The following is a 27,005-nucleotide window of genomic DNA, read 5'->3' as shown; positions in this document are numbered from 1 at the left end:
GTATTTATGGCAAGACTAGGTATTTATAAACATTGCTAATTGTTTTGAGCTGCGACTATTTGGTTTTAGTCAATAAATGAATTAATTAATTTAATTTGTGGTTTATTCTTATGGTTCATAATTTTTTTTTATTGTTAAGTCGTAAGTGAAAATGTTGTCGATGTCAATACATGGTACGTCTTGTATAATTTGGACAAATATTTTTAAAATGAATGCAAACGCAATCCGAGTAGTATTGTGACTCCCACTCAAAATTAGTTGCTATGTCAACTGGAATATCATTGACTTCCGTCAGAAAGGTCCTGTCAGAACGCAAATGTACGGTACCACCGCAACCGCTATATCCCTGCATTTTCTTGCTGTAATATCTTCAAAAATATTCATTTAAATTACATGCACAGCCATATAATGATCTATATTAAATGAACAAGGTATTTAAGGTACTTAATTGGACAACGATTAATGCTCTATGATTGCTTAAAATCGCTTCGTAAATGAGCCATTATTTCTAGTAAAAAATGGCTATTGTAGGATAACCTAACGGCCGTTTTCAATAACGTATCTCTAGTTACGGATACATTGCTGTCACCGTTTAATGACAAGATCTTATCTATCCATAGTTATGTACAATATAGTTATAGTCAAATGCTTTATGTCTATAGGTTATTGAAATGTAAGTAAGCGTAAAAGGATAGATTTGTCTACCTCTAGTAAGTTAAACTAAGGATAGATAGGTTATTGAAAACGGCCGTAAGAGATAAACATAAACCATCAAGGACATTTTTGTAGACCTTATTAAGGTGTACAATACTCTAGTACATTTATTTTGATCTATGTCGTAGTAGGGTTTAGCCAGTGTTTGCAGTGTAAGCGCAAAAAATGTGTTTGTTGAAGACATCATATGAAAAACCTCTAAAATTATCAGTGTTTCTTTGCTTTATTATGCATGTATTATACATATAAACCTTCCTCTTGAATTACTCTATCTATTAAAAAAAACACATCAAAATCCATTGCGCAGTTTTAAAGATCTGAGCATACATAGGGACAGAGAGCGGAAAGCGACTTTATTTAAAAGTATGTTGTGATAGTGGAAAATTAGTTATCTAGTTTGTGGACTGCAATACTTTTTAATATTGATATTCATTCTAATGCTTCCCTGGACGGTACAAGGCAACCTCCTTAGTGGTTAAGAAAATTACCTCTATCATCGTTCAAACATTTAATTTTTAACCGACCTTAAAAAGGAGGAGGTCCTCAATTCGATTGGTATTTTTTTTTGCCAATTATGCGTCATTCTTGATTTTTTATTTCAGATTGTCATTAAATATGTTGTAAACAAAATTTAGTTCAATATTCGACTAAACTTAGATCAGGCATAAATATGTTATCGTCGAGTGTAACAGCGTTTGTGACTTCTTGTGTTTCCGCAATGCGCGATAAAGCACGAAGCAACCATAAATATATTTTGTTTAGTCCCAACTTTAGGTCGTATTTTGTTAATTATTTTACCGTACTTACTCGCGCCTCGCAACGGTAAAACTTCTTAATATATTTGTAATGAATTTATTAGCGTTTTTTATTGCTGACTATATAAAATATTTTCACCGTAAAATGTTCTGATTAAATATCTTTTGCCAATTTATTTTCAATACGGACACAAATACGTTGCCGTTATTGATATTTAAGAGTTTTAATACTTTTTAAATTAATTGGATATAACATTAATTGCAATTCAATGGTGCAACGGTTAAATTTATATGTACAGCTTAATTTCTACGAACGAAACGAATGAAGCCGATATTAATTTATCCTTAGCATAATTGGTTGTTATTTTAGCACTTATGATTAAGTAATTGAGTTATATGTTATGTATTCTTTAATTACGGTTAAATACAAAATAAAATAACTGTTGTAGTAATATGAACCTAAAAGTAAATATTTATTATTAAATTCGTTGTCTTATTGAGTTATTTTTTTTTTTGGACCATTATGTTTTTTCTTAATTTTTTCTCGCAAAAATCATCAAATTATTTCGAAGTTTTTAGTGTCGTGGTGATCTTATTTAGGATATAAGGCCATCGTATTAGATCATTTATACGTCTAGATAGACTATGACAGCTGTGATAACGTCGAAAAATGATTATGTTTAGAACCACCCTCTATTTTGAGCAATTCACGCACACTGACACAAAGTGTCATACAAATTGCCAGTGTAAGACGTAGCTTGTCACGCACATTAAAATATTATTCCTGGCCTGTTTTTATCGGGTGTCTAATAGCAAGGGACTATCTAGACGTATAAATTATCTAAGGCCATCGTATTGTCTTCGGTCCTTGGGATATTTTGTGCAAATTTTCAAGTATCGCTAGGCCTTTTTGGAGGTGGTTATAGTGAAGATTCCGTTACACTCATACAGATCCAGCTAAGGCATGTAGAAAATTAAATCATTCACGATAATCTCCTTCTGCCAACGTCTAGCCATAAGTAAACTGTCAAAGCACAAGGTGCCTGTGACACTGTATTTGTACTTTGAACTGATTCTCTTGTATTGAACGTGTGCGTCATCCCGCCTCCCCCAAAGATGTCCTCGACGATCGGTCAGAAAATTACTAGGCACTACAATTGCGCTCGTCTCCTTGAGACATAAGATGTTAAGTCTCATTTGCCCAGTAATTTCACTATTGTATTTCGTATTGTATTTGGTACATATATTCTATTATTTATTTGTATTTGAATTGCATGCTTGCAGCCCAATACTGTGTAACAAGAGAAGTCTATGTTTAGCATTGATAATGTCGGAGAATGCGTGTGCGACGCGACATACGCGTGCAGGTGCGAACTGCTAATATACGGGTCACGAAAACGAACACTTGGCAAACGAGGACATTAACATAAATAGACGACTTATACTATCTAAGGCGATGTTATCACGCGATTAATTAACGAATTAAATGTGAGAAACTCTACAGAAACTGGGATAAGATGTTTTGCCGTTCGATTGTCGACACTTCACTCCCGGCCCATTGTCTTCGAGCCGAGTTCGCATCGATCATTTCACAACATGAGATTGTACGGCTTAATTAATTTCTACGCTTTTGATGCGTCATTTATATGTTTTTGCATGAGCAGTGCAATGCACTCCACGCCGGGTATCCACCGTCTGATAACATAAATAATGTGAAATCAAATATCGAACGGCGATATCTTAAAACGTCATTTCGAATTAGTGTGAACAACCAGCCGTAACTCTGTAAGAAAAAAGCGATTCAGTCATTGAGAGATGGAAACAATGGAGATAGCCAAAATCCACTACGTTTTGCACAACTGTTCGCTCTCAAACTTACCCGGATTATACTTGGTCGCCAATCGTGATACTCTAATTAATACTATTTCAAACTTGTGTCAAATGACTGCACGTTTCATAGTAAACTTAATTTCAATTTTTCCTTAGGCAGTCTCGCCTCTTATTACGTTGTACTTACATCCTCTTTGTGAACAACGACCATAACTTTCAAAAGAAGTCACCTGACCTCATGGAATCAACCCTGTTGTCCTTTCTCCGAGTAGTCAATATCACGACCACCGATAGAACAAAAGAGAAATTTAATGGCTGAATAACAAGTTTAACTGTTTAGCTTGAACGCTTATGTCACTGTTGATTCATGGCAATATAGAACGTTTTCACTGGCACTGATATTCATTAGATAGATGGGATGTGGATGCTCGCGACGTTGACGCAAATATTCCATCGATCAAAATACAGTACCGTTTTGTTTATTTCTATACTCAATTGTATCACTTGAATCATACGTAATACGAATATTAAAAAAACTATCAATTGAACTTGTTGCATTATTTACCTGGCACTATTTAAAAATTGTTTCCGAAAATGAAAAAAGTAGCATTAACGGTTTCGCACATAATATATCCGGGATATCTTTTGGCTAGTGTTTATTTAACCCTGATAAAATGTAAAAAATTATGTATTTAACCCATATAAACAATACAACACGACACTTACATATATATACGACATATAGTAGACACCATGACACTTGCCTACTCCGTGCAGAATGTGCGTAACCCTTGTCCTTGCGTGGAGAACGCCATGCAGGGGCGTGCATATCATATAGACAATTAGGCAAGTACTACCCCGTTATAAACCAAAATAAATATAGCACTAGTGTTAAAGTTAATTTAGTTTAATTTGATTCCGTTAATTTATAACAAAACTTCTATTGAACACCCACTCATGAATTTTTTACTTACGGATTTAGATACTAAATACCTACGGTAAGCAATCTTTGCGTATTCTAAAGCTCAACTACGATTAGTTAGATTCACAGTGCCTACCTTGCTAAAAAACCAATGCATGCCCCTGCCGCCATGCCAGTAGAGACATGTGTTCGAAGGGTCGCCGAACATGACCTCTCACACGGTGCTGGTGACGCGTGTCAGCCAACACTTCAGGCTATATTGTAGGAGCAATATCTTCTAATTTATCCGAAAGTCCGTATGATATATTTAAGAATGAATGCAAATGATGCGTTGCAAATATTATATTTTAATTATTAAAACATAGTTATCTGTTTAACTAAATTGGTCCATTCAAAAATAGCAAGTCATGAGGGCACTGCGTCTCACTAACTGCTCTAGAAATTTCTTTTACATGAGCATGTCGGTAGATAAACTTTTAAACTAACATTTTATTCCCTAATTTCACGGGTACGGGTCGGATTCGAATCGTACTAGTGCGAAAGCGCTCTAAGTCCTAATAAACAATAACCTAATAATTACTGTGGGTGAAATGAGGACTATTATAGCTAGTATAGGCAAGGATGAGGACATTGTATATTTATATACTTGCAAATTTATTACATTCAGTTATTTAATTTAAAACTGAAATTACTTGTAGTCTGCAGATTATAGTATTTTTCGTATAATTACTAGGTTTGTATTCGTATAATTTAGTCGGTAACTCCATAAGCTGTTGATGATCATTTTAAATGACCACGATACAAGATATATTATAGTTGTACCAGCCCGACGTTGTATTATGATATGGTATACAATTTATGTACAATATTAATACTAAATGTACCGTAATTTTGCGTATATTATTTTGTTTCTATATAATTATCTTTGATTGGTTTTACATCACTGTCGATGCTTTAAGTTAAATAACCTTTCCGTATTCTGTATATTGTAAACATTTCGCGTCGAAATGAATAATTAATTTCGGAATGGAGTACCTGTCTACGTAAACACACAATGCCTTTCAATAATGCGGTTCCAATTAATTTACTTTTTAGGAAATTGATTGGTCGCATTAGTTAATGATTTTGGTTAAATGTGGCCTTAATACAGGATAATATCCGATGACTATACAATAAGCGATGACTATGTTAAAAAAGCTAATGTCGGGGCGATAGCCGCCGCTCACCTGTGTCGGGTATACCAGAAGATCGCCCGCCAACTGACCATGGCGCAAGCCGTAATGTCGGTCGTTGGTGAACTGGTGACCCTCAAGGTATAACAAGAACTGGCGGTTAATTATAATTTCCATAATTATGAAAAGCAGGAAGGTAATACTATGTTCTGATATAGGCTTGCTACCTATGGAAGGTTATTTAAAACATATTTGGATAATATAAAACAACTACAAAAGAGGTTCCTTGAAATGCTTTTAGATGAAACCATTAAAAATTCTTGTAAAGAGACTAACTATGAAATGCTATTCAATGAATGTAAAGTGTTGCCAGTACATACATGATAAGGTGCAATTTTGTTGAAAATAATTGTTATGAAAACCCTATTGCATATAAATACAACACTCGTCGTAAAGAAATGTATATATAGAACGCAGAATTATTATGGTTAACGAGCTAGAAGGTTTCTTGTACCAGAACTGTTAAATAGTATGTCTAGGCATATCAGAAATGAGCCCAATACCAAAAGTGAATACAAAAGGAACATTCTAGCTCATTTGCTAAAAAATTGAAAGGAAAGCCGGAGGTAATTTATATAATTTTGGGATTGTGTATTTGTGAATAAATGCTTTTATTATTATTATTATTATTATATAATAAGCGATGTAAATGCATCCAAATTTTCTATTTAAATATAGTTGTAAAATTTTATTTAATTAATTCACGCTTTTTTCCAAACTGCAAGTATGTCTGCCTATCTAAAAGAGTAATATAGAAATAACAGAACTAAAGTAGAAAGAACCTGAATAATTATAGTCAAACTAGCCATTTGTCTATCGTGTGGTTCAAGAAACTCTCTTCCGTACAACCAAACTGTGGGATAAGCTTTCCTGACTATTTGACGAGTATTCCATTACAAATATTATATTTATTCTTACTATAACATTCTATCAACAACTAACATTCTAACAATCGATAGATCTCGGCGAGAGGTGACGATAATAAACAAGTGCCCTAGCTCTTCCAAGCCAAAGGGTATTTTGAAACGGGTGAAATTACTTTCGAATAATTTCTTTGATTTTTAAGTTCGCTAAATGATAGATAAGCTAGATATCTAAAGCTATCGATGAGTGTTGGTAAACTTCTGATGTGGAAGATATAAATGTAGCTACATCACCAAAATATATGACTTCACTTTTTTGAAGTGAAACTCTAAAAAAAGTGAAGAAATAGAATCAAGTCAAGAAATGGAATCGTTGTGATTTCAAACCGGATGCAACAGAAAAAACGACAGGTAAGAGACACAAATACAAAAATGTGTAGGATGAAACCGGCAAACAATGAGACAGAAATATGCATACTATTTTATTTTAATGTATACGCGAGCAGGTATACCTTAATATATTCGTATGTCATACGCACGACTAATAACTCCATAGACACCAGGAGAACATAAATATGGTAGCGGTGTTAGTAATGTCTTTCATAGCGGTTGAAATCGTGTGTCATCCTAGCAACATGTACCAGGACTTCATATGCAGTTTAGAGGTTCATGCACAATGCAGGTTTCACTTCTGACATGTGTACTTTGTACACACACAATTTTTTTTAATTGCATCCCTCTTTTGAAGAAATTTTAAAGACATTATTCACGTCAAGAATGCTCACAAAGCCACCTCACAAAATAGCTCTGTGGAAATGTGTGCAGTAAAACTGCTTTTATATCTACGTGATCAAAACGCCCAAACTCAATAAACTTAGCAAATGTGATTACGATTAAAGTGAAGCTTATGACTAGAATGTGCATGTGAGTTGGTAAATTAATCGTTAAGTTGTGGTCAATTAAACAGAGACTGAGTGAATAAAGCTAAGGATATTCCCACGCTGCACAATGACCTTAAATCTTCTACTTAATCGCTCAAAATCATGCATCTCTCGGTTTCCACGAGAATATTAACATCACTTTAATTGTTGGAGTATCTGATAAGCTCCAAATTTATTTAATTAAAAATAATATTCTTAAATAATACCTTAATTAGTGATCGCTATCCATTCGCACAGCAGTCGCCTGAAATGCGAATTTCTCGAGATAAACACATCACTTTAGGCACATTAATGGAACAAGGCGATTAAGGTCAAGTTTGTTCTTTCTTTTAGCTTTAATTTGATTTCGTTTATGGTTGCGTGATAATAAATCATTAATAAATCGTTTGGCCTTAATAATGCAAAAAAAAAATTAATATTCAACATTTTAAATGAGAGCAGTAGAAATTTTGGAAATATATCGGAAGTAGCAAATTGCAGGTGCGTTGGATATAGAGTATTAAGATAATCACTTAATGTTACTGTGGCATTGTTTGTTAATACTCGCTTCTATACGACAAATCATAAATTCCATCTAGATTAATTTGTTGAAGCCTAAAAATATTTTGGTACTAGCAATATAAATTGTTTTGTTGTGAATTGATGATATACAGAATTTTATTAAATACTAGTATTGAGTACAAACAGAACTATCACAATTTTCACAACCAACGTTTCCGTAAGTTTTAATTTGTTAACTTGAAGACCTGTCCATCTAAAATTACCTTAATATATAATGATTGCATTGAGTAAACCAAATTTAGTATTTAATCCTTTATGTATGTAACAGAACACAATGTAATATTAACCAATCGCTATTCTTTTACTCCATCATCTTTTTCGTGTTCTTCCAGTAGAAACTTTTGGACAGTTGTTAATACTGACTTGCAATAATTGAGGGAACGTGAACTCTTCACTGATCGAATTAATCCTCCATCCTAGTTGGCAAATATAATAGGAACATACTCTGGTACTACCGTTAATATATCAAAAATCCCCAGTGCTCAATATTATACTACTACTACTAATAACTACTAATTAGGGTTCAAGTAAAACTAGTGTTCGCTTATATGTCAATATGTTATGCTAATGTTCGAGAATTCGTCATACTCTATTATCATTTCGTCAATCTCATCCGATCAGAGAAAACAATAAGCAGTTTCAATGACGATGCGTAGGCTACTGTGCGGAATGAAACACCAAAATGAACTAAAGCAATAATCGAATCCCAGAGGCTATAAGAGGAATGGAGGACGGTAGGTCAAACGATGGTAGAATAAACTGAAACAGTACAAATGTGGACTAAAGTATCGTGTAATCGGTAATAATGTAAGACCCAAGAGGAGGACAAACATTTAACAGGAAGAGGACACAGTGTACAAAAGTTACTGCTTAAAATTAAGCTAAAATAATAATAATGTTAATATTTTGTGAATGTAAACTGTATAGCTATAACTTAGCTTTGTAATTGGTTCATAGTAAGATGCATCCTTTGTCTATATTGTACTTACTACTAACTATCCCGTTCAAGTTCATTTGTCGGTTGCTATAGAACTCGCTGATATCAAGTAAAAAAGCGAGGAAAAGGCAATTATTCTAATTTGCAAGCTCGGTCCTAAAATGAGTTAATCGTGCTACGATTTCTCCAAAGATCTCATTCAATCAGTGTATGAGAAATGTATGTCATCAAAAACATAAATATTATGTGAGATATTTATATATATGTGAGCTTATGAGCGATAGCGAACAAAAATAATTGAACCGTGTGTTGTTAGGACTTAGTATCTTTTTAATTTGTGAGGATCTTTAATAAGTATGTCGATATAAAGCAATTAGAAAAACTGTTATAATCTGACGTCGTAATATTACCCGGCATTGTTACCAAATAATGAGTGACGATTATTGTACCGTTAGCATCTATCGACATATCTCAATTAAGAGTTAATTAGCAGCGGAAGTGGGATAGCACTCGTTCTAATCATATATTAGGAACCTGTTGCGTTGATAAGAACGGCACTAGGTGTTTGGAGATAAATAGCTGTGGAAGCGGAAACAGATAACATCGTGAAACGATCATATCAATTTGGCACTAAATTTATATGTTGCATAAGCGGAGTTTGGTTGAAGTTTTCCTGTCAAGAAATTAATTTAAATCTTAGACCTGAAGTTGCACTCCAGAAGGTCTACTGAACACTAGTCTGAATGTGTCTAGTACACACTTACCTGGAATAGCGAAGTCGACGGTATTGCGCAAAATAAAAAAGTAGAAATTTGTACAAAATTGCAAAACCATATGGTACAGTGGTCTGGTGCAAGAATATTGTCCAAGTGACCGTTATTGCAAAGTAGGTAGCTTTCAAAGAACTGCATGCGGTATAACAACAGGAGCCATGAAGTGCACGCCGGGAGCAGCTATAAATGCGTTTCTGAACCTGCCGCCCCTAAACTTGTATCTACAAAAGGAGGCAAGGGCCAGCATGCATAGAATATAACCCATACGCGGACGCGGCTCTCAAACACTCCGGGGTTAACCCATTCCCAAACTCTAATCAATGCCTTTAAAAAATATAATATTTCAATTTAATTAAGTTGACATCCACTCAGACAGAGTTGAAAGACTAAAAGAAGAATTAATGGTCAAGTCTGTTTATAAGATCGATGATCGAGTGATAAATACTGAGGTGCGGGTTCGAGCCCCGCTAGACGCACGTTGATACTCGCGAGTATAGGCTCTGTGGGCTTGTGCGCCCGCTCTTCACAGGCTGGAGGCTCAATTATCTTTTCGAATGGATGCTAGGTTCTACTTTCAATAAATGGTACAAATGTCTTTACATTAAAAAATAAAATAATTAAACTCATAATTTTTTTTTCTGAAAATGTGTGTAAAGTTGAATCGGCAGCGCTAAATGAATGATATAATGGACGGGGTAATGATACACCATCGAGACCAAGTATCCCAAGCTCACTATTGGTTCTCAACAAAGCAAACGACGCGATTCCCAATCTTCGATTGAATAATGGCAACAAATAGGAAATTTTTGGATTGTACATGAACTGAGTGGAACTTTTCCTGAACGTGTATAGAATTGCGTAGGAAAGATTAAAGCATTGCGCATGCCTTTGACTGTGCAGCCAAAGTAGTAAGTGTTGTATCTTGTGAGCAGCGCTGCTCAGTTGGAATTACTAATGAGCAACCGCAGTTTCGAATCACAACATTTATAAGGAATGAATTATTTCGTGGGAGCACGAGGGTTATTTATATATTCTAAACAACTAGTCGGATATTCAAATTCATGGCGGGGAGATAAGTGAAGCGAATTTCAGATATGCGCTTTGAGAACCGGCAGCGGTACACCTCGCGGACCTCGTCTCGACTCCGCGGTAATGACATTAATTAGAACAAATCGTGTTCATTTATTGAAGTAGTCTTGGTCTGACTGGCCTACGTAGCTATAGCTATCAAAATGCGGTGTTTTATCATTTGTGTTATATTTGCGCAACATATTCCGCTACTCAGCAAAACCAGCGTGGCCTACCTGAGTAGAAAGAGACTTAACATTGAGCAATTAACGCCCCCATTAATAACTTACTATTTTTTACTTATATTTCAGTCAGTGTCTTAGTAATTATACACCTGTTAACATTTTATAATAAAGTGAATCTAATATCGCACTAGCTACACTATCAAATTTTTAAGATTTTTCAAAAAACACTTATCAAGACTGATTCGACTGATAATTGTACACATTGAGTCATCGATAAACACAATATCAGATCATAGAAATTAGAACAGTAGCTTCCCACTTGCTTCTATCCTTACAAACCTCACGCGCTTCCTCTACATTCATAACTCTTTTCATACATGCTCGCCGGTTTCGGGTGCTTCAGACCTTTCCTTTAATCAAAACGTCCCTAATTTGGTCGACGAGTGATGAGTGACGAGGTCATGTACTTCAAGTAATTCACTTGCTTTCGTTATTTTTCCCAATGTCAAACAAGATTCCGAATGTCAGATAAATTGCAGACTATGTTTGATGTTAAATGATGGAAGAGGTTCGGAGGAGGAAATCAATAAAAACTTCATTAACGTTATATTTAAAAAAAATATATGTATTTAAGTCTATTAGATCTCTACTTCAAAAGAACTCTTCTTTCCTTACTACTAAGACAGCATATCAAGCTATTTTAAGCAAACTTGTATGTAGCGTGCCAGATTAGTTTGCGAACAATACCTGACTCCCAGGTCTCACATTTGAATGAAAAAAAGTATAGTACCTACATAATTTTATGATTTGGATTAAGTGAATAAAACTTTTATTCCGTGTCATTTAAAAACAAACCATATTACAATCTCGTTAGTAACTTAATTTCGATATAAAATAAGAGTTAATTTTTATTTCATGAAAATGGTTATGTTTTTCATATTTTGTCGAAGTAATAAATAATATATAAATTTAACAAAGACATTTGATGTTTACTAAAAGTGTTAATACGCAGTTAAGTATGGTTTTGAAATCAGCTATAAATTTGTTAGAATTTCTTTCACCAGGTTAACATCATGTTTTTATTTACCAGGTAGGCTAAAGGCAAATTCTTTAAAATCAAAATAAAATAACCTAGGTCTTTAATATCATTCCTTGAAGGGAAGTCCCTTAATTTATACATTGCACCTCGCTCCAGCCCACGGTAAACACTGATTGTGCGCTTGGTTCGATATGTTGTGTCTCCGCGGCCTCCTCATTGGCGCCGAGGCCTTTACATAATTCAATTAAATTGTGACAATTGTCGATACTTGATCAAAGCATGTAGCGTATAACTGCTTTGGTAAGTCTGACTTCCTTTTGTAGAGTATATGATCAAGAAGAAATGTTAATTCACTATCGACTCCGTCTATAGCATAATTGATATGCGATGTTGTGTTAGTTTTGTTTAAACAATTGTAACTTTTAACGAGAGCATGTTAAAGGAAACGCGGCTAAGAGCTGATAGCTTGTAAGATTTCCTGAGCTCGTGACGAAATGAGCAGACCATCCAAATGCACTCTTAATTAGCCGTTATGCTATAAATTTTAAAAGCAGTGATAAGGTCCCGTTGGTGCAATAAAGCAGTACTTGTTGGGTAATGGAATATTGCAAATTGTTTTAATTAATTCCCTTTCGCGGTACATCTTCGGACAGATTTCAGCGAGGTCATTGTGCAGTCATATCTAAATATCTTGTGTATATTAATTTGGGCACATTATATTTTGGTATATAGCCAAAATTAATTGTTAAAAAATTTTAATTTCACAGACATCTCTATATTACTGCATACGCCAGCAAATATTATTGTAATAAATTAAGTAACGCCTATCAGCAAGACGCTAGTTTGGATATGTTTCGAGGCAATAAGCGTGCAAATTTCATTGTATTTTATCAGTGTGTGATATTATTATAATATCTATCTCGATTTGATGATCTATCGGAAGAATTGTATTTAATCCCCATTTGTTTCATTTTCCTGCGAGAATACGACGCAGACTTTTTGCAGGATGCTATTAAAAACTTACAAGCATTTTAATTATAGCATAAACATATCATGAAATATCCGATTATAGAAATTGAGGCGAGCTCTAGCAGAATGTTGTATTTGAAAGACGACCAGCGGCCAGCGCACATAAAACAAGGCGATAATATTGTTGTTTATCTTTTATGGCGATATAATTGCACAATGATACTATAATTACTGAAAAGGGCGGTTAAACTTTAATAAAAACCGTGTGTACTTAGCCCTTGTGTGCGTTTAGTTCAATATCTGCTATATTATTAGAATCCAGTCTATTGAAATGGCCGGCAATAAGCTAAGCCATTTGAGAGCGTCATCCCTTGTTGACAAAGTAAACCAATGTTGTTAGAAGTAAGCTAAGCCTGTTTCTGATGTAGATCTTTTATGCGTATAATAATTATTTTTTATCGTAAGGTATTGGTTGTTTATTGCGTACAATAGATCGTTTTAAACATTTAAATGTCGTATGGTTGAATAACATTCATTAAAATTGAACGGCAGTTAGCGAGGACTGCGGACAGTTGTGAAAATTGTTAAAAAGTTAAAACACTAAAATGGGCTCTTGTTTACAGATTTTTAAATAAAAAGTTAAAATTACATAATTTTAAGTTAAACTAATAAAATATATAAACACAATTACCAAATAGTTTTAGAACGCATTATATTATACTTATCCAATGTCTTATGGGGAATTATTAAAGTAATATTTATTGAGGTTAGATCAGTATTAAGACAATAGTTTTTTGACATAAGTTTTTTTAAAATATGACTCAATATTATTAATTATATTATATCTATATCTAAATACATATAATGGTCTTTGTTTGATGCTCTTTCAAGCCTAAACCACTGATCGTATTGACACGAAACTACCGTCATTCAATGCGAAATTTATCCTAGATGGTTTATGGTTTATTTTTCGAATTCCAACGTTCCTTCCTGTTAAACACAGAACAGTTTAATAGTTATTTATGCAACTGTTGTGTAATAAGGGGTATTATAACACGAATGTGGGCTTATGTAATTAGTATCACATGAGTGTTTTAATACCTAATTATCAACAGTTGCATACAAGACTTTATCTACACCCAGAATATGAATCCTCTAAAAGATTCTGAAACAGTTAGCTTACCGCTAACATTAAAACAGCCAGTCCTAGTAACTAACCTAATATCACCCATTACTGAGTATATACAAATAAACTAAGTATTAATGAAAGAATTATTTACGTTTAGTATATTTTGTATAGTGCAATTATTAAAATTTACTTCATTATTATGTACTTTTGCAGCGTTTAAAATATCCGGCGGTGTGCTGTCAAAACTTGAATTGCTCATTTTTTCAAGAAAAATGGCGGGGATTCGAATAACCTACTTTTTTTTACGTCGCGCGACGTTCTGGTAGTGTGGAACGCGCGTAAACGAAAATGTAATTTTTTTTTAATTCATGCGGATACCAAGCATCGAGCAATATGAATGTGGCTGTCTGTTAAAACTCTTTGCGCATGAAGGGATCGAAAAAAAAACAAAGAAAGAAAGGAAGAAGTGTTGCTATGAAATTCAGTACAACATTACAACACTCGTTTGGATGATTAATGGTTATTAGGACATTGGGTGTTTTAATGTTGGCAATAAGCTAACTATTTCAGACAAAACTTCTAATAGAGGATTTAAAGCATGGGTGTATATAAAGAGATTTTACCTGTTCTGTGCTAATAAATAACTGGATCATGATCTTAATAAGCAGAAACTCGAGAATTGTTTAATGTGAAACTGATATATTAGTCGGGTTAAGTGGAGAAGCTTCATCTACAGTGCATTACGCAGTACAGACGGAGTAACCGGCGATGCGATGTCGTGCTCGGCGGCGGAACGGGATTCCGAAATGCAAATAGAACGCTCGCTACGAGTGCAGACCAATGTTTGCAGTTGGGTGCGCGATGGCCGCTTGTTTATGTTGCTGTCTGTACACGGACGGAATGAGTTTCACAGACACGCTCGCCCGATAACGGAGCGTTTTGTCTGTAATTAAGAGCGGGTCAGCTGCCACAGTCTGAGTTATGGTGATGTTTCTAGATTAGGAATAATTGTTTGTTATTAGCGGCCGGGAATGTGTGCTCGCTCCTCTTATTTTGTTACTGTAAATGTAACTCTTGTCATTTAATATTCCCATTCCATTACAATTCCCGTGGCCTATTTTGCCCATATCTATCTCTACTCATTGGCTACACATCGCAGGGTTGTCACTGAAGCTTAAGAGCGAGCGAAAGCCAGCGTAGGGCGCGTGTCTTCGCCTCCATCTATTTAATTCCAAAGTTTTCTGACGCGCACATTTTAATGAATCCTGTATCCGTATTATTTGCCATCTATCAGGTTTTTTTTTATGAAAATAACTAGCAGGACGCTCAGCTGATGGTAATTGATACGCCTTGTCCACTACAATGCAGTGCCGCTCAGGATTCTTGAAAAACCTAAAAATTCTGCGTGGCACTATAATTGCGCTCGTCACCTTGAGACTTAAGATGTTAAGTCTCATTTGCCCAGTAATTTCACTAGCTTCGGCGCCCTTCAGATCGAAAAAGTAATGTTTACTCGTTACTGCTTCACGGCAGAAATAGGCGCCGTTGTGGTGCCCATAATCTAGCCGGCGATCTGTGCAAAGGAGCCTCCCATCGGTAGGTGAACGTCTTACTGGTCTTGTCACCTAATATTATTATGATAAATGCCCAGAATCAATTGATGTAGGTTACACAGGCACGGACTGATGGACCATTCCAGCTGTAGTTAGCACGCTAGCGGTGTGAGGGCTGTCATAAGTCTATTTCATTTGAGACGTTTACGAGTGTGTTAAGTGGAGGTGAAATAAACCAAGTATTTGAAATTGTTGGGGTTTCTCTTGAAATAACATTTTGCGTGCATTGTTGGTGTTTGCGTCACAGCAAACAAGCTTTGGACATTGTGTTTTACAAACTGTAATGAAAATAAAATTCCGTTTCTGAACATTAAATTAACCCTATTGATTTAAATTGACAAACATATTAATATAGTGTGAATTGTTCAAGTGGGCGTCGATGACCAAATCCGACACTATGATTAATAGCGAAAGGTACTCAAAAGGCATAAAACGCATTATTTTCTCAAAATTAATTAACGGCGCAAGAAACTCTCCCAGCATTCTGTTTTGCGCTCTTTTTAATAAAATAAAATAGTTAAGTCTTAGTATAGTATTTATTTAAATATACATTATACATTACTATTTTTTATTATTATTTATTATGATATTGTATATCGTGGAAAGAGTAATACTCAATTATTCAAACACTGACGGAATCAATCAAACCAAGTTAGTACTTAAAAACGTAAAGTGTAACATTGTCTTCAGTTCTCAAATGTAAATTCAGGGACACTGCTTATAAACTGGAACAATAACCTGAGCGGTACCTCTATGTTGCTAACCAGCTTTAACAACAAGAATGACTTAAATATAACAATAGAATCAAAGCGACCGCCAGTAATCAGCACATTTTAACAAGGATGGTCCATACGCTAATAGGCAGATAGTCGGTGCGTGACACGTCCGTACAGCACGGGCTTTCGGACATGGGCCAGGTGTGGAGCGGGTGCGGTCACTATATCGTACACAAGAAACCACTGACCCGTATAAATACCACTGGATAGGCTGTTCCATATGTTTGAGAGCAAATTTTTTGTGCTCATTTGAAGTGCCACTCGCGAGCGTCCAGAGATCTAATTGTTACGTATAATACAAATGGCTGCGAAGGAACGTACAATACTCTGAAGTATTTTTGTATTTTGAATTAATTTCGTTCGTTGTCCATGTTATTTATAGTTCAAGAATCGATCTATCGATGTTTACTGAGGTTGACATCACTAGTTTTATTACCGCAGACTCTCGCTACATGGCCAACAGCGCCAAAATGGCGAATTCCACCTTCGCACGACACGCCATAAATTAGGATATCATCCCCACCATCTGGATGTGTGGGCGGTCCTCCACAGTGCGGTTTTCAAGGAACTTTCTTGCACGTACTACAAAGCTGTGGAATAAGCTTCCTTGTGCGATGTTTCCGGGACGATACGACATGGGTACCTTCAAAAAATGCGCGTACACCTTCCTTAAAGGCCGGCAACGCTCTTGTGATTCCTCTGGTGTTGCAAGAGAATGTGGGCGGCGGTGATCACTTAACACCAGGTGACCCGTACGCTCGTTTGTCCTCCTATTCCATAAAAAAAAATATCAAACAGGCACAAAAGCACTTTGACAGCCGCCAGTCTAGTGGTATATAGTAGAGGTCAGTGCAATAAACAGTAATCCTTGGTCTGGGAGTGCGCCTGCGCCCTGCCTGCTAACTGCGTGCAGTGACCGTTTCCTGACAGCTAGCGTTGAAAGCTAATATAACCTAATTGACATTTGTTATTTACACTGTGTGCAGTTGGCGTTTTTCTATGGTGTTTGAATAGCTGCGCTCGATGCAATAGTATTTTATGTCAACACGTATAATATGTTTATTTCGTATGTCGCGATGATGATGTAGACCGTGATCACACACTCAGGAATATATCGAGAAGAATGCAATGATTCTTCTTGAAACAAAGATTAACTAACAATAATGTTATTGAATTGAGAAATAAAAGCGCTATGTTATATTCTTGTCCCAATAAAAAATAACTACGTTTAAAAAAACCGACTTCAAATACTGAAAAGTATCAAATAACTAAAAATTTAATTTAATACACCTCTTATGCAAACCTTTACCTTTAATATGAATAAAATACTATTATTTATATGTGCTACTTACAGCTTTGAAGTCACCTATGAGAGGTCAAACTATGTAAAATTTTTATAGGACCAAATGGCGTCTATTTTGCATCAAACAAAAGAAGAATTACATAAATCGGATCATAAATCTCAGAGTAATCGGTGTAAATACATAAAAAATACCGATCGATTTGATAATCTCCTCCTTTTTAAAGTTGGTTAAAAAGGAGGCCTTTGTCCATCAGTGGATGTCTTCCGGCTGATATGCGGTGACCGCAACATACAACCAGGTCTGCTTGTTCGCCCTCCTTATCCAAATGTTCAATCGTCGCGTCACCTAAAAGCTTAATATATGTTTACATGTGCGTCGTGTTGCCTGTATTTTGTAATTCGTTAGACTCTTTACTGAGCAGTTGTTTTTGTTACAGCACACGCTTACGGGCCACAGTGGGAAGGTGATGGCAGCTAAATTCCTCGGAGAACCTACAAAAGTGATAACTGGGAGCCACGACCGAACACTTAAAATATGGGATCTTAGGAGTCGAATGTGTAAGATAAATTAATTAGTAATTAAAGTGTAAAATTATTTTGAATCGTTATTTTTGTGGCCTCTTGCAGTCGACGATCAATCAATAAATAATGTATATTCCGATATTCGTCAATACTACTTCATGGTAATTTATTTTATTTATTTGTTTGATTCAGAAAGATCACAGATATTTTGGACTATGTTAGTATTAAATAAACCACTACGCCACGGTAGTCCCAACAGCCTCCTAAACGCATATGTGACACGTAGAACGCTATAAGCCCCACACATTTACGACATCCACAAGCCACTCGAGTAAAAAGACTAATGTAAACTTATCCCTTAAAAGAAGTATATTTTTTTCAATCTCAGAAGTAGTACTGTATATATACATATAGATAATCCACACAGCATTATTATATTTGTAAATAACAAAAGAATTTATGATGTAATATAATTTGTGTTACAGGTACGGAAACTAAATTTGCAGGATCATCTTGCAATGACCTTGTTACATCAGACGGCGCGGGGTCAACAATCATCTCGGGACATTTTGACAAGCGAATAAGATTTTGGGACATACGGACAGAAATGTCGGCCAATCACATCGTGCTCCAGGGCAAGGTCACCTCGCTTGACCTCAGTAGAGGTATAAATTCTAGTTCTCGTACAAATGGTTTTGATCTCCGAGTTAATTAACACACGATCACGACCATCGCAAAGTGTATTACTTTCGAACGGTTTCGGAGCTCGTAACATATTCGTCAGTACGGATTGATGCGATGTTAAATTTGTCGGTAATTGCATGCGCAGTGTATCTGTGTCGGTACATCGTCGTTACATGCAGCTCATTTCCGTTACGCGTGTCTCGATCGGACCCTTTTTTGTCGGTAACGGTATGCCGAGTGCACCGAATGACGAGATGCCTCCGATCTTTCAAAGTTTCGGGACGCCACGGCTTCCGAAACTGATTGGATCACGTCGATGTTCTGACGAGCTCGCTCGAATGATCTGCTAATAAGTTGGAAGTCAGTATACAGTTACACGTCACGCTCGATCCGAATCTATCAGAAATATCAATCATCTCTACCGTACAAAACATTAGCTATCGAGTAGACCCATATTAAGCCAGCTTTCGGATGCCTCAATAAATTTTGAACATGTTGCCGCAATCATATTCCAAGCAATCGTTAAAGTTTTCAAACGATAGCCCATTTGCTTTCCCTGACATCAAATAATGTTTATGATGGATGCGGCAAGATTTTATCGACTGTTAAAGTCCTATTTAATTTAATAATAAAGCCCAGCTTCATATAGCGGTACCGCATGCTTTTACCTTATATTGCAAAGGTTTTGGTATTGGAAAGGTTAATCCTTTCGCGAACATAGAAAAGCCATAAAGCATCTAATAATACACTCTGATCGCAGTATACAAGATGAATTGTCAGAATGGGTAGTTTATGTCTGTATAATTTCGCAATCATTTTTGCATCACAATTATAAGCATATTTAAGGCTCCCGTTATTTCGTCCACTCTTACCGGGACCGCGTTGAATGCCACAGCCTAATTTTTTTTGGAAAAAAGAGAAAGTCTCTTTTTGTCGTGTTAATTGTAATATAATGTGATATTGGAATGGTCGCTCTACCGCGGCATCTTTATTCGTATTCTGGTCGGTTTTTGTGATAGTTAAATTATGATTGGCTTAGTTATTATAACATTCATTCATCGGTACCAGATCATAATAATATGTGAGTTTAAGTAAGAATGTTTCCTTGGTGTTTATTTGTTCGGCTTTAAGAGTACGGATGGGACGGAGAGGATAAGGATAGTGAACGCACTGTTTAAAAAAAATACTTCCAAGAGGAATCTTCAACATGAAGAATGAACACCGGTGGAGACAGTCCACTTAGATAAGAAATAATGAATTAAATGCAAATGGTAGAAACTGATGAAGTAAACTACCGAAGAATTAGGGCATGGTTTGATGTTAGCACCCTCACAATACCGACCCACTTGCATTAAAACGGGTGCCCTATCATTTAAATGACCTACGGAGAAAAGCGTGCGTCGATGCTTGCCTTACCATGCTGAACCTATGTGGATTCTATTCGTTAATCGCATACAAACATCGCAACGGCTAACACGAGGTCAAATAACGCAACAATCCTAAAACAATACTGACGTGAAAAGTTATGGTCACTGTTTAGCGTTCACTTGATGGTTTTATCCACTACAGTTTCCTCCAATCCGGTCAAGCCGACACCACTCTACTACCGTTGTTTTGGTCATCTGTTATATCATGCGGTGTCCGTCGAGTCAAAAGCTTCGAACCTTCAGGTCTACATGCAGTAGCAGTCTTTTGCACTTGGCTCATATCAACAACTTATAAATATTGACTTTAACAATTCATTTAAATTTCGTAACACATTTGTTTTGGACATTTTCTGGGATCATATTGTAAAAGCATACACATCGCTCAATAAAAGACATACTAACTAATATTTGTCCCTCGTGTTAACATTATGATTGTCACAGTTTATAGCAAATTCCTTAATATGCTTATAAACATTATCAAGAATATATTGATCTCTATCGCAGCAGTCAAAATGTTTATTTCTTTAAATTTTTCCCTTGGTGATTCTTTAGGACCTAGGTTATAAATAGCGCGAATAGCCCTCTTCTGCAGCACAGAGATGGTATTAATATCGGCTTCACTGCCCCATAGCAATAAAGAATAGGACATAATACAACGAAAATAAATAAACTAGTCGCGCCGTATCTATGTCAGTTAACTGTCTAACTTTTTTAACCGCATATGCTGCAGAACTAATCCTATTCGCCAATTCATCAATATGTAATTTACTTTTATATATTATTCTCCTTTGTCCTTTATTTTTTATTATTAATAAAGTTTTTATTCAGTTTCTATTAATAGACTTTATTTTTCTTCTATTTGTTGGATATTCTTCCAGAGAGTGTGAGTAATATGAAACGTTGTTCACAGATAGCAACTATTTGTTGGCCTGCGTCAGAGACGACACGGTACAGTTGATAGACTTGCGGATGAACTCCATCGTACGTTCATTTAGGTAAGAGGTTTTGTAATAATAACTCTTTTTTTATGTTATGATAATAAGGGACGAGACGATCAGGACGTTCAGCTGATGGTATTGATACGCCTTGCCCATTACATTTATTTATTTATTAGGAAACATAACAAACACATCACAAGAACTGAACAATATAGGAAAGAGATACAAAATATAAATATAGATGCGTCCTAACAAAAAGAAAAATCAAAAGTACAGTATACAGTTACAAACGCAAACATTCGAAGAAGTAACTAATAATGCATTGTAATGCAGTTCCGTTCAGGATTCTTGAAAAACTCAAAAATTCTGAGCGGCACTACAATAATTGCGCTCGTCACCTTGAGACATAAGATATTAAGACTCATTTGCCCAGTAATTTCACTAGCTACGGCGCCCTTCACTCCGAAACACCGTAATATTTACACATTGCTTAGGAGCCGTTGTGGTACACATAATCTAGCCGGCATCATGAGCAAAGGAACCTCCCACTGGTAAACTCACTATCGAAGAGAAGTAACCCAAATACCACTCCCCCATGTGGATATATCGGTTTTTCATAGGTAGAGCGGTTCCTCAATCCTTCCATGTACAACCAAGCTTTGGAGCCAGTATGTCTCATATATGTTAGAATGGCCATATGACATGGAAAACTTCTATAAACGCACAAGACCACAAAAGATTTTGTGTATAGAAATTTCATATAGTTATTTTCATTTTTACTCGTCACCGAAGCAGAAACTCAAATAACGGATCGAAAAATATAGTATACAGTACACTTTGAGGGTTGATACAGAAGAAAAAAATTTAAAATTTTATTCATATCTATACTGTAATATGTACTAATGCTATTAAGCTGAAGAGTTTTTTGTTTTTTTGACTGAACACGTTGATCTCTGGATCTACCAGTCTGATTTGAATAATTATTTTGTACGTCCGACACTACGAGCGCGAGGCTACACTCATAGTTCCCCTTAAATATTGGTTACCTGCACATTGTTAAAAAGCCGAAATAATGGCCTTGTTTTGAAAATTGTTTTATCCATCTAAGCTAGCGTAATGGTATGTAGTACGTAAATATGTTCTATGTGTTGGATGCGTCCAAATATCTAGAAATTCATGTGCATTTCATTCTAAATATTTTGTGGCAAAAATATTATACGCAGGAGAAACCACGGGTCTTTATTAGTAGTTGTAGGAGATTATTCCTTGAAGACATTAATTAAATTATACGGACTGAGAAACTTGTCGGTGATAAGAAAAATATAAAAAGAAATGATCGAATACGAGTGGCGCGGGCGTTGCGATGTGTCACACACACACACACACACACATACAAGCGTGCGCGCTGACTCACTGACTTGCAATTGATATTCTTTATACTTTCTGATAAGATGTTAATAAGAATAAAATATATTATTTCATTCAAACAAAACAAATCTTATAACTATACTAGCTGACCCAGCAAACGTTGTATTGCCGATATTAAAATCGCGATACAAAAGTAACTGTTGATCGTAGATGGTTGAAAATTTGAAGTTGTATGTGTTTTTTTAATGCTGACTCATAATCAGAAAAATTAAAAAAAAATGTAAAAAAATTAAAAAAAAATTGCCATGGACCACCCTTAACGTTTAGGGGGATGAAAAATAGATGTTGTCCGATTCTACCCAATATGCACTCAAAATTTCATGAGGAGCAGAATCGGTCAAGCCGTTCCGAAGGAGTTTAACTACAAACACGGCGACATGAGAATTTTATATATTAGATTAATATAAATATAAAGATACTAAGATTACATAAAATTAAAACTATCATTACGGGGAAGAGTACCAAGAATACTGGCAGCATTCCCACGTTGGATAGCTAGGCTGATCCGTTGACCGAAAAGCTGCCAGCGCTTGGGTTGCCAGTATTGAGGCGAGAAGATAGTTCTTAACATTCTCCGCGCCTCTGGGCCCCACTGGCCAAGTGTTTCGACAGTAATAAGTATATAAATTATGTAAATGTAAATAATTAATATTTAATTCTGATAAGTATGTTATATTCTCGACATATTACATACATGTTTCCTTAATAAATAAATAAACAAATAAATATTAATGTCGATCTCAAGTCTCATTAAATTTTATTTTAGTGTGATAATAAGAATTAACATAAAACAGTATGATGTTCATATAGTATTTAAATTTATTGACTTACTTGCTGTCTAATAACAACAAAGAATGCATCGTCATCACATCAGAGACAACCAAACTATGGAATGGTTCCCCTGCAGCCTGTTCTCCGTGTATTCATGTGTCTTGTGCCACTTCTTCTCTCTCAGAGCGCCATTTGTTTGCGAAGCGGAAGTATATTAGAAATGACATCAAAAAGAATTCTAAAGGAATCAATTTTGAGGAATAAATGCCTTTTATGCCTTTTTATGTTCTGACTAGTCGACTCGAGTACTTTTTTTATACAAACAAGGGTTCCATAGCCCAGCGTATAGCTGACTCATAGCTCTCACAACATAAGGCGTTCACCGCATCTAAACACGTTTTCATTTGAATTACGCATACCTACTTAAAAGGTGGTGAGCCTTTTTTTAATGGAAAAGGAGGACAAACGAGCGTACGGGTCACCTGGTGATAACTGATCACCGCCACCAACATTCTCTTGCAACACCAGAGGAATCACAGGAGCGTTGTCGGCCCTTAAGGAAGGTGTACGCGCTTTTCGAAGGTACCCATAACGTATCGTCCCGGAAAGACCGCACAAGGAAGCTCATTCGACAGGTTTATAGTACGTACAAGAATGCTCCTTGAAAACCGCACTGTGGCTGACCGCCACACATCCAGATGGTGGGGATGATATCCTAATTTGTGGCGTATCGCTTGAAATTGGAATTCGGCGGCAGGCTTTCGAGATTCTCCCGCTGGTCACCGTCAAGTGTTGGGAGCGGTGATCACTTTCAATTATGTGACTTGTTGATACCATAAAAAATAAGTATTCAAGGTTGACTGTAGGTTTTATAGCTGCAATGTTGAACCAGTTAATTTATACAAGCAGTTACCACGTACTTCAAGTGCAAGGGCATTTAAAATGATTTATACTGATTGGCAATATCTTTTTACCTGTCTTGAATCCCAACCGGTCGAAATAAAATAAAATTCGTGTCTTTTTGGCTTTAAAATAATTTTCGTTCTTCTCAAACATATTGTATCAAGTTGGTATTGCTCTCACTGTTCGTCAAGTGTACCTTAATAGTCAGAACTTTCCCCCAATTAATTTGTGCCAAGTATACACACTTGTATGTCAAGAACCGGAAAACCTGAGACCCTGTCCGAAGTACTTATGCTATATTCTCATGGAATTGACGCGTGTCTGACATAAAAATTGATATGTTGCATGGGCTTGAATAAATATTGCTGAAAAAAGAGACATCTAGGTGGAGTTAATGAAGATGTAGTGACAGACGGGACGGGGGGTTTTCGAGGTCACTCGTCGAATCTAACTCGGATGGGCAGCGTTCGGCAAGCTCCGTAAAATCTTCTCGTCCAAAATACCACAGTGTCTGAAGACGAAGGTTTTTAACCAATGCGTATTGCCAGTGATGACATACGGAGCACAGACGTGGTCGCTAACTATGGGCCTTATGAGGAAGTCACTGTTGCTCAGCGGGCAATAGACAGGGCTATCCTCGGAGTTTCACTGCGAGATCGAATCAGAAATGAGGAGATCCGTAGGAGAACCAACGTCACCGACATAGCCCAAATGATTGCGAAACTGAAGTGGCAGTGGGCAGGGCACAAAGCTCGGTGAACAGATGGCCGTTAGGGCAGTAAGCTCCTCGAATGGCGACCACGTACCGGAAGGCGTGGTGTTGATAGGCCCCCTCAAAAGATGGACCGACGATCTGACCAAGATCGCCGGAGTAGGATCGATGAGTGCAGCGCAGGACCGATCGTCATGGCGATATTTGGGGGAGGCGTTTGTCCAGCAGTGGACGTCTTCCGGCTGAAATGATGATGAGTGATAGACACTGAATAGGAAACGTGTAGAGGGGAGGAGACATGTGAAAACGATGCATTAAAATATTGACTGCAATTTTTCATGGGCTTACTGTGCATGATGAGGGTATTAAAAACAATTAATCTAAACGTACATACAAGATCGAAGACATACAGAGATGAGGCCACGACAAGAGTACCAACAATAAAGAGCTTGTAGTATAAGATTGAATGACTGAAGTAAGCCAGGGAAGTATGTGAAGACCGTGGATGACAAGATGACAGGTGTTGTTATATGATGATAGAGTACTTGGCTGACTGAGATTCGCTTGATGTTTGTAGAGAGAACAAGAGAGATATTTGGATTTCGACGCATGCAAAATCTTTAAATCGCATTTCTCCAGAGATAACACCTGCCTGTTTTTCGCTCCGAAAAGCCCCCGTGTAGTAAATTTCATCAAACTCGTTAGAGCTATTTCCAAGATACGTGAAATATATACAATCATAAAATAATTGTTTGCTCTTTTTTATCATGTATTTCATTAGTCTATTTAATTTTACACATTTCAACAATTGAATGTGTATGTATTTAAAAAACTATGTCACTGAAGGAAACGTACGGTAACACTAATTCCTGTACAAAATAAATAAATAGATAGTGTTGAAAATCAATTATAAATATGAGTGGGGTTCAATTATATGACATTTTATTTTTCTAATGCTATATTACATGTTGCCTTTATTATTGTGTCATAAATGAACATTTACTTAACTATTTACTTAACAGTATAAGTTAGTGTCAGATAAAATTTGATTTTGTGTTGCAGTCATGAATCGTTCAAAGTGGGGTGTGACTGGTCGCGGGCGGCGTTCGGGCCGGGTGGGCGACTGCTGGCCGTGGGCTCGGCCGAGGGCGCCGCCTACGTGTGGAACACGCACACGGGGAAGCTGGAGGCGATCCTCAAGGACCACTCGTAAGTACAAATACGACTTCATAGTAATAATTGTATATGTAGGTACTAGTTGTGCCTTCGAATTTTTTTATGGAAGATTTTTCCTGGTACAGTGCCCTGGGCGGAATGCCGTCCCGTCCCTGTACTACGGTGCCGCAAGTCGCAAGCGACACACGGCATGGGGCACGCGGCGATACTCTGCCTACTGCCATCTACAAAGAGAGTTAAATTTTAAAACTGATAGAGGTCCGTATTACACCTTACCATGTGTATTTTCGAAATATCCTGGTAACCTAGGTGTTCCCACCACGTTTGTTTGCGAGTTCTGAGAAGAATATGCGTTTTGCTACTCTACTCTCTGACATGCGAGATACATGACCACCCCATCGCAGCTGTTGGCTTATCGGATACATCTCAATGCCCCCGACCTGTGCACGCTTCAAGACGAGCCTTTTTCTGACATAATCAGACCTCATGTTCATAATGTCTCGAAAGCATTTGAGATGAAATTTGTCCTGTGTACGAATATGCTTGCGATATAAGACCCAAGTCTCTGAGGAGTAGAGTAGGCTCGAAGCACAACTGCCATATAGACACTGATTGTTGTGGTGAGTTTTAGATCATGAGACCGAAAAATCTTAGGTCGTACTTTACCTGCTGCTGCAGTAGCTTTTCTGCTGATGTAGCAGCTTTTCTGCTGCCGTAGTAGCTTTTCTGCTGCTGCAGTAGCTTTTCTGCTGCTGCAGTAGCTTTTCTGCTGCTGATCTCTGAGTCTAAATAACATTTCTATGTTATTGTGCTCCCAAGGTTTTTAAAGGTAAG

At 36.5% G+C, this 27,005-nt stretch overlaps 1 protein-coding gene across 1 annotated transcript in view; it reads left to right on the top strand.

Moving 5' to 3' along the window:
- The window catches only part of LOC126965681 (autophagy-related protein 16-1), a 222,834-nt gene extending 196,626 nt beyond the window's left edge, over positions 1-26,208 (top strand). The window contains exons 10-13 of the mRNA XM_050809408.1: positions 18,048-18,168; positions 18,618-18,797; positions 21,154-21,238; positions 26,058-26,208. Of these exons, the coding sequence (XP_050665365.1) occupies positions 18,048-18,168; positions 18,618-18,797; positions 21,154-21,238; positions 26,058-26,208 (537 nt within the window). The remainder of the gene's footprint in view (positions 1-18,047; positions 18,169-18,617; positions 18,798-21,153; positions 21,239-26,057) is intronic.
- The last annotated feature ends 797 nt before the right edge of the window (positions 26,209-27,005 follow it).

This window comes from Leptidea sinapis, chromosome 8 (assembly GCF_905404315.1).
Source record: "Leptidea sinapis chromosome 8, ilLepSina1.1, whole genome shotgun sequence".
Lineage (NCBI taxonomy): Eukaryota > Metazoa > Arthropoda > Insecta > Lepidoptera > Pieridae > Leptidea > Leptidea sinapis.
This window is presented reverse-complemented; position numbering and strand designations above follow the sequence as displayed.